The sequence below is a fragment of the Cryphonectria parasitica genome, assembly GCF_011745365.1.
Source record: "Cryphonectria parasitica EP155 unplaced genomic scaffold M406scaffold_2, whole genome shotgun sequence".
Classification (NCBI taxonomy): domain Eukaryota; kingdom Fungi; phylum Ascomycota; class Sordariomycetes; order Diaporthales; family Cryphonectriaceae; genus Cryphonectria; species Cryphonectria parasitica.
In genome coordinates this window covers 3,099,383-3,108,686 of record NW_024468910.1, presented here as the reverse complement: position 1 = coordinate 3,108,686, position 9,304 = coordinate 3,099,383, and the positions used below count along the sequence as shown (strand labels likewise).

General features: G+C 52.4%; 2 protein-coding genes across 2 annotated transcripts; one reads left to right on the top strand and one right to left on the bottom strand.

The window, feature by feature from the left end:
• Positions 1–1,094: 1,094 nt before the first annotated feature.
• M406DRAFT_251039 (DNA glycosylase) lies at positions 1,095–2,774 on the top strand (the record flags this gene model as incomplete). Its single annotated transcript, XM_040916739.1, has 1 exon — positions 1,095–2,774. The coding sequence occupies one exon, from the start codon at positions 1,095–1,097 to the stop codon at positions 2,772–2,774; it is 1,680 nt and encodes a 559-aa protein (XP_040779738.1).
• Positions 2,775–4,112: 1,338 nt separating this feature from the next.
• M406DRAFT_62832 (uncharacterized protein) lies at positions 4,113–8,866 on the bottom strand (the record flags this gene model as incomplete). The annotated part of the gene is made up of 4 exons (XM_040924801.1): positions 4,113–5,043; positions 5,123–8,304; positions 8,397–8,807; positions 8,843–8,866. 4 exons carry the CDS (start codon positions 8,864–8,866, stop codon positions 4,113–4,115), a joined length of 4,548 nt encoding a protein of 1,515 aa, XP_040779737.1.
• Positions 8,867–9,304: the final 438 nt, after the last annotated feature.

The window sequence follows — 9,304 nt, the reverse complement described above, 5'->3', positions numbered from 1 at the left end:
CTCATCACTTTTCTGGCATTCTGTCCAGTCTCTAAATCCTCCACAACGTCCACACGCACCTGCTGTCAGTGGTCTAAATCTAGAAACTGTGCTCTTTACCAACTGGGCCGAATCTGGCACTTTCTGCCAGTCTCATCATTCTTCAAGTGCACTCAACGTCCCAAGGTTATCAACACCCCCTCTTCAAGACAACAACGCAGCAACCTCTCACTGCTCAGTTGCATAGTTTCGCAGGTTATCCAGTCTGCATCGCCTACACACCCTGCACTGCATGTGTACTCAGTACCATCAATATCCTCTCTTCATGACAACAACATAGCCACTTCCTGTTGCTCGTTCGCGCAATCTCGCAGGAAGTTGCCCACTTCAGATCATCAACATCTTTTCTCCGCCATAACAAAATAGCAACAGCCTACTATTCGCTTGTACAGTCTCACAGGCTGCACACTCCATGACTATACAGTATGTAATATTCAGACTATGATCCTCCCTTTCAATTCAAAGTGTGTGTTGGAAGGTAATCTTCCAACCCGCGCTGTATGCACATTCACTAGCAGCGCATAGTGCTGCAATGTTACTTTCTCATCGCAGTTTTACTTTGAGGGCATTTGCGCTGCTCTGTCCCTGATTTCTTTCTGTAACACTAGCAATCCTCCTTTCCTATTTTGTTTCTTATGATGCTCGACGCTTTCTATCTTCACAACACAACACTCCTTATTCTTTATCACATTGGATGCTATGACATTCGACACTCCCTATTCTTCACGACATTCGACATTCGACATTCTCTATTTATTATAACATATAATGCTTCTCATCTTCCCCTTTTCTATGATTCTTAAACATTGGCATTGATCCTTCTCTATTTGTTCTTAAGCTTTTCTCTGTTAACATACTCTGTCATCCTGCATTGTGCATTGTATTTGCTGATCTTCTGTCATGTTTCTAATTGAACACTTGGTGCTTGAACTACAGTTTGACTTACTCTCCTCTTCCCATACTACCTCTCTCTTTCTCGACCTGCACACTGCACACATCAGAAAATGCTGACAGTTTACTCACAGTCCAATATGGCTTCTGGACAGTCTTCTTGCATGGGCAAACAGGCTAACAACACCTTGAAGGACTTTGCGACAGAGGTTCCCGATGGCCACGTCATGCTGCCCCATGGACTGGGCATTGTCAAGATAGCCAAGGGTGGAGCTACTGGCACAACCAGACCTGTCACGACTCCTGATGCCAGCACAGCCGATGCCGAAACGAGGAAACCAACACAAAGTCAGCTCCGCTTGAACCTTTCGAAACCGCATTCCAGTCTTGAAGAAAAGGAGGGAGATAAAAATGGGCACACTGAGCCGACCAAGGACGAGATCAACGACCTCAAAAAAGAGCATGGCAGAACAAAGGCCGTTGCCAGGAAGCGAATTCCAGTCAAAAATCAGACCCCCTACCAACAGAGAACGAAGGTGCCATGGGGCGAAAGCCCTTGGCCAGAGCAGGCCGGCCCATCAGCTGAGGATTGTGAGAGTGTCTACGACATTCTGAAGGAGCAACACGCCGGTGGCAAGTTGAATTTTGAACGACCTGCCAAGATCCCGCCACCTTCTCTTGAAGTTGCTGGTTGTGGCGAGACGCAACTCCTCATCGACGGTCTCTGTCGGACTGTGCTGAGCGGTTCTACCACCATGAAGCATGCCGATAAAGCTATTCAAAACATCGTCGAGTCGTACGGAACTGTGACCAAGTCAGTCGTGATTGACGGCGAAGAAGTCACTCCTGTCAAGAATTGCATCGACTGGAACAAGGTTCGTTTGAGAGGGGCCGCCGAACTCAAGTCCGTTATCCGCTCTGGTGGCCTTCAGGAAATTGGGAGCAAGGCCGTCCTAGATATCCTCGAGACCGCCTACAGTGTCAATTCCATACGCGCCGCTGCATTCAAGCGGGAGAAGGCAGATGGAGTGCCTGCTGACGTGCCTGGTGCAGACAAGTTGACGCAGAGCCAGAAGGATATGGAAATATGGATGTTCGAAAACGACGTCATCTCTCTTGAGCACCTTCGAGTCTTGTCTACAGAGGCCGCCATGAATGAGCTGGTCCTTCTCAGAGGTGTCGGCGTAAAGACGGCCGCCTGTGTGATCCTATTCTGTCTCCAGGAGCCTTGCTTTGCTGTGGACACTCACTGTTTCCGGATGGCACAATGGCTTGGCTGGCTGCCAAGAGACCTTCGGGAGGACGTTGGAAGAGAGAAGGCCTTTGCACACCTGGACCAGTGGATCCCTGACCATCTCAAGTACGGACTCCACCAGCTGTTTATCGAGCACGGCCAGAAGTGTCAGCGTTGCAAGGCCAGCACGAGAGAGGGCAACAAGGACTGGGAGGATTGCGTCTGCCCTCTAGAGAACCTGCTGGATCGCAATAAACCCAGACCCAACCCAGCCAAAGCCAGTCGGAAGCGGAAGGCAAAGGAGGTGAAGGAGGAAGCTGATATTGGTGACGAGGCCGGCTCTCAGAATCTTGGCGCCACTGAAACAGCGGAGGCGATTCTGAACCCTAAGCTGGGTGGGGAGGTTCAGGTCGCAAGCGAAGTTCTCGCTGGTGAGGAGGAACAGAAGCCTACTCGCATCACACGCCAGCGAAAGAAGAAGGTGCAGTACAGCGAGGAGTATCTCGAGTCGACTACCCGAAAGCGTCAGCGAGGACCCAGGTCTGGGGACAGTGACGAAGAGTACCGTCCTACTCGGGGCGGTCGGAAGGCAAAGAATGGCACAGTGTGATGAAATGTGGGCTCACTCATAGCTATACGGGTCGTAGATGAAGTGAGATTTTTTCCTTTCTTTTTGGAATGTTCCGCAAATCCCTTCTAGCATCAGCTCTAGCAAACCTGCAAATTTCGCCATCTGTGCTGGAAAGTTCGAAACGCTTGCTGTTATGGATATGAAGTCTTTAACTATTTCTGATGCTCTTCTCAGATTTACCAACAATGAACAATCGACATTCGATGTTTAGCGACAGGAGCAAAAAGGAATCTCATATTTCATATTATCTATCTTTCCCATTATCAGCTTGGTTAACAATAAGATGTCATGAGGAGCATGTATGAGCTCTAAGAGTCTGAAGCAGCCTCTAGAACGCTTCCACCCAACACAACACAAAGGACTGGCAGTTGAAGAGTCATGTGAGAAGTAGAGCATGCAGCCACCAAGGTCGCAAAATCCAGCCACTTACCAGTAGAGACATCAAAGGCAAGATTGAAGTATACTATATGTGATATTGGTATTCATTGAAAACAGTGGTGATAAGTAGGTGATCAGGGTGCTAGCAGAGCAAAGCACATAAGGCTTGGTTGCTTGCCTTTGCTCCCCTATCTTTACACATCCATCCTCATCTCATCCTCTGACCATCCCCTTCGTACTGCTCAACCCAGGTCCTCCCCCTCCCCCTCTCCCTTAGGTATATGTGTATATATAATGCTGGCCTCCTTTCTGAGCTGTGTGATTTGACTCAAATCAAATCCAGTCCTCCTCAGCTGACCTTGGGATGCAGAAATGCAGTTCTTCCTTCAATCATGTAACATCTTTACACTACCACCGCCGTCCGTCCCTGCATTTGTTGAAGCCTAGGAAAAAAAAAGGAAAAAAAAAAAAATTTCAAGCCATCTTTCGCCTTTCTTGAACCCACTACGCCGACAAACGCCAGTCAGGGAAGGCCAACAAACAAAAAAAAGCCAAGACCTCAAAAGTATCACCAGAAAGGAAGAAATGCAACAAAAAACGAGGAATAATCACATTGATGGGGGAATCCCGGCAGCGCGCACACATGGGCAGCGAGTGACAATTTGTAGGCTGGCCATTCCTCCCTTTTTTTTCTCCCTCTTCTTTTTTCCTTTCGGCGCGTTGCTGGGAGAGAGTATTCATAGGTTACTTCATGCGAAGAAAGAATCGTGAATGCATGAGATTTGTGTATCGACAAGCTGCGAAAAAGAAGTGGGAAAGTCCTTCCATTCGAGTGTGTATGGTACAATTCGGGTACGAAGAGAGGAAGTGAAAAGGTGTGAAACAGTTGGATGTGGCGTTTGGGGGGGGGGGGGAGGTGGTATGTGTTTCCGACAACTTCTATGGTTGATTATTATGTTTGCTCTTCGCCGATATTATGGACAGCCCTCGCATGCGTGTCCTGTTGAGTAAGTTGCCGGAGGCGCGGTGTGCCGAGTGTGTGGACTCGACGCGGCTGAGCCTAGCAGCTGAGGTGAAGTCACGGCTGGCTTCGAAGCTCGGGCGGACGCGGTCCATCGAAGCTCGTATCCTGTCGTACGAAGGCCTAGCGCGGTCTATCGACTGACGCACTGGGTACGAATCCGTCAAATCTGTCGACACTGGACGAGCTGACATGTCGTGCTCGTGTCCCGTGTAATTCGTGCCGTCGCTGCCGTTTTGTGCCCTCGTGTTGTGCGTAGCAACAGAGGGAGGGTAGATTGGCCGCCGGTCCTCGTCGACACTGGCATATTTGGTGTGTTTGGTTTTCTTTGAAGACTGGCTGGATCCGGTTGACGAAGACTCCAGAGCGGTGTCGACCTTCTCTGGGTTGAGAATCCGATCAAACTTGCCCATGGTGACCTGCTCGCGCACAATGTCGACATCGTAAGGGAAATATACTTTCTGCAGGGCTTTGATGGCGAACCTGGGAAAGATGCAGACGACTGGAGTGATGAAGTAGCACGCCCAGAAGGTGGCCTCGGCATAGACCTGCGGCGCAGCCTTGTAGAAAGTGGCCGAATAAGTCGTCGACGTGTAGACACCCGTCCAGAAGAAGATGAAGAGATCGCTGATGACGACAACAAGCAGCATCACCCAGTCCCAGCGATAGGTATTGATCAGGATGTAGAGGTTGATAGTGATCACAGCAGGGTGGGCAATGTAACACCCGAGACGGTACCGTTCCGAGACGTCCAGGCCATTGAAGCTGACAAAGGGGCTGTTCGCAACAGTGAGATATGGGATGAAGAAGACCATGACCGACTGGTAGACGCCGTCCAACATGTAGAGCCTGGCTCGGGGGTTAGTAACTCGTCGCATAAATTCGTGGCTTTGGTGGGATGGAAAGTCTAATAAAGAAATAAGCTTACCAGAACTTTCGCTGCGTCCACTCCAACCGCTCGATACCTCGGCGGTAAAGTTGAGGAACAGCAAGCGAAACAGCATCGGACACATCTTGATCCAGCACACCCATCAGAATGACGGGAACCGAGGTGAAGAAGAGGTTGAACATGATGATGTACGAGTATTCGAAAATGTAGGTGATGTCGAAGTCGCAGAATACTTGATACCAGAAGATAGAAAACGTCCAGATCATGTTCTTGTAGAAGAAGTTGCTGATGGTCTCGGCCAGACGTCGGTAAGACCATCGTCCATGGACCAGGACGAGTCTTTGCAAGAAACGAAACTGGCCGATAGCATAGTCCGAGGACATGACAGCCTGTCGACCTTCCTCACCGGCAATACCAACACCTACGTCGGCCTCCTGGATCATGGCTACGTCGTTGGCGCCGTCGCCGATCGACAAGGTCATGACATCCAGTCCATTCTTAACCATGGAGACAACCGCGGCCTTCTGCGCCGGGCTCACACGGCAGCAGAGCACAGACTTGCAGTTCTTGCAGAGAAGCAGGAACTTTTGCTTGATCCTTTCGTCGAGCACCCATCTGAGCGTGAATCCATCAATGACCAGGGCGTGCGTAGGGGGAGGGGCCTTGTGCTCGTGCCGCGCACGTCGAAGATCCTCGTCGCTGCCGGTGATGTTGAAGACAGCCAGATGCTCATCGAGCGCAGCCTCGACCTCCTGCACATATTGGTCCGGAGGCGTCTGGCCAGACTCGTCTTCCACAGCCTGCAGCCGAATCATCTCCATTTCGTTGCTCAAGAGGTTGCAAGAGAATCCAATGTTGATGGCTGTCTCGACCTTGTCGCCCGTCAGAACCCAGAGCTTGATACCACCCTCAGCCAACAAGGCAATGCTGTCGGGCACTCCGTCTTGCAGCCGGTCCTCGATGGCGGTGCCGCCCAGCAGAGTCAGGTCCTGCTCGATGAGGTCGGCCACTGCTTCTAATTTCTCTTCTCGCTCCTCAAGGGCGGTCGCCGCAGCTTGGTGCTCCTTCTGCCACGCGATGTACTCCTGCTCTGTCAGGTAGCGCTTGGCAATGCACAGTGTCCGCAATCCTTCTCGGGCAAAGAGTTCAAGATGCTCCGCGGTCTCCCGGCGCAACTCTTGCTGCTCTCCTCTTTTAAGCCGGGCATAGATGACGCTGTCGGCGCCCTTGCAGTACAGCACGATCCTGTTGTCTGGCAGGCGCACGATAGCGCTCATCCTCTTCCTGCTGGAATTGAACTCGATGGTGTTGAGAATTGGATAATGCCGGTCTTCGCCCAAAACATTTACGTTGATTCCGTCACCTGTGTGCCCGAGCACAGTAAAACCCATATCGCGAGCGGTGGCCACCAAGGCAGCCTCATCAGGAGACTGGGCCTTGAACAGCATCTTGGGTGGGTCTCCCGGTTGCTTTTCTGCGATGACTGTGTGGCACAATGCCAGGGCCAACATGAACTCCTCGTTGGCCTGTTTCTGGTCCTCCCCGTGCGTTCCAGTCAGGTCGTCCACGAAATCGGGTGCGATGAAGGTCACTTCATTGTCGTGCAGGAAGGGGTTATCATGCAGGTTCCGGAGGCCCTTCAAGGCCTTCACCTTGGCGATCTCGATCTCGGCTCGAATCCGGGCCCCTTCTTTCTCGACATCGACGCCAGCACGCTTCTGCATGCCTGCTTGGGCTTCAGTGTAAGCCTCGCCGTAAGGCTGGCCGTTGATCGTTGCCTTTTTAAATTCCATCACGTTTTGGGTCAGTGTTCCGGTCTTGTCGGAGAAGATATATTCCACCTGGCCCAGATCGTCGGATATATTCCAGGTTTTTGGAACACAAGGCTGATCAATAGGTTCATAGTACATCTCGGCGTCGCTGAAGATAAACACAGCCTGTAATGTCCGCACGATTTCCAGGGAGATGTAGAGCGAGATGGGGATCAAGTTCTGGAACACGATCAATGCTGCCCAAAAAGTGATGAATCCAGTCATGGAAGGTGTGGATCCAATCGACCCAAAATCAAAGTAGTACAGGGACGCATCCGTCTTTGCCCAGGCAACACCGTTGTCGATGGCTGCCACGAAGCACATGAAGAACAAGAAGACAAAGTTGCAGATGACGTTGAAGTTGAGTCCTCTCGCGATTCTCGCGCGCTTGCTAGGCGTGGCTCCGGCATTCATCATGATCTTGGTGTCGTGACCGGTGAAGAGGACAACACCAAGAACCCACTCCGTATTCCGCACATTGCAGCCACGGAGCAAGACGTTGTCGATGGTAACAGGCTCTGACATCTGGCGGGGCGAGCCGTTTACATTCTGCTCCCACTTGATGGCGCCATTGTACTTGTAGAGGTTGGCCTGCGGCGGCTCGCTGTCGATCATGAACTGCGCCCTCTCGCAGTCCCTCGCATGCTTCATAGATCGGCCGCACCGTAGGGCCTGGCGCACCTTCAGGTTCGTCTCGCCGTCCAGATTCTTCGTCTCCACATAACACGCGCCGTCGGGGTCCGAGGTCGACAGGATGATGATATCTGCCGGAAGCTCGTCATCCCCATAGACACGCACGAAATCGCCGACCTGTAGACTTTTCCAAGCATCTTTGTGGAAACGAGCCTTGCCAGGCGCATCCAGATCGTGGTTGATGACATCGCCCTGGATGTTCTCAAACCTGGCCTCGGCCTCTGGTTCCCGAAACTCGTAGCTCGTCTGAGGAGGCGGCGCGTCCATCTGGTTGTACGATTGCTGAGTCGGCAGAGGCGACGTGACAGGTGTCATCTGGATATCCTCGGCAGCGGACACGAAGGACTCTCGCCGAGTAGAAGCGCCATGTGTGACTCTGGTCTCGACAGACATGCGAGGATCGTCGTCATATATGCCACGGCTCCGCCTCCGGGCGGCTGGATCCTCCTTTTTCCACAGCCCCTGGATCGCACGCCATATCGATCCAAAAAACCTGGAGGTCGCCTTCTTGATTTTCCTCCACATGGAGACGTTGTCCTCAAGGACGTTCGGGTTGTTCCAGCCCTGCAGACGGTGGACGGCCGCATTGTTGAGTTCAATGTCGAGGACTGTGCGGCGGTAGTCTTCTATTGCGTCCCTTATCGCGGTAATGATAACGATACAAATCAAAGGCACAGCACTGAGGCCGGGATTGGTGCCGCCGAATATAGGAAAGAACTAGTCAAGGAGTGAGCGGCTGATGCGCGCGTCATTTGGCGCAGAAAAGTAGCAGCGCGCAGCAAGAGAGGGGGTGGGGGTCACAAACTTACAACAATAATGACGAGAAAGAGGAAAAAGACGTTGGCGACATTTTGGAATTGGAACCATAGGTTCTTGGGTATGAAGGATAATGGGGTATATTTGGCGGTCCTGATCTTGTTACGCGTGAATTGTTGTCGTGGGTTGCCGTCGTCGTCGAGGAGATTCTGCGGCAGAGGCAGGTTGAAGTACAGCTTCCGCGGCGCTGCGTGGCCGGACTCGTCGTCGATTGCATCGTCAGCCTGGTCGACCTGGTCATCTTCTTCCTGATTTGCCTGTGAGGACTGCAGCGTCTCGGAGCCCCCAGACTGTCTTTTCTTCTCGGAAGTAAGGGATTTTCTGTGGCGGCCGATCAGCGACAGGCGCTTGAGCTGACTACTTCTGACCGTCATCTTCCTGGTAGCCCATCTCGCGCGGTCTGTCTTGTCTAGCTTCTTCTTGTCGGGGCTGCTGCCACCACTGTTCGCGCCATCGCCCGCATCGTTGGTGTCCGGAGTGGAGGGCGCCATGGCGAGGGGTGGGTTGCGGGCCAGGCCCGGTCAAGCCTCAATGCTCGCCAGGTCGGGCCTCTCGTCCTCGTCGAAGCCGGCGTCCGTCCACCTGCCCTCGGAGTGGGCGCGCGTCGCGATCCCAGCCTAATTGGCCTCCTCGTAATGTAAAAGCGTGTTGCGGAGTCCTTGGTAGTGCGATCGTTCAGCGTGCGTTGGAGGCAAACAAACAAGAAAAGCGGATGATTCGGTCAAGGTGGAGGCTTGGCTCTTCTAGCTGTGACTTGGTTGGAAATCGGTCCCGGTATCAAGGGATGGAAATTTGGCGACGACGACGAAGGGGGAGGACGAGGAAGTGGTGGTCGTGTCGTGGTTGGTGCAGGCCGAGACTGACGGGGTAGTCAAAAAGGGCGGAGGACCAAGGGAGCGAA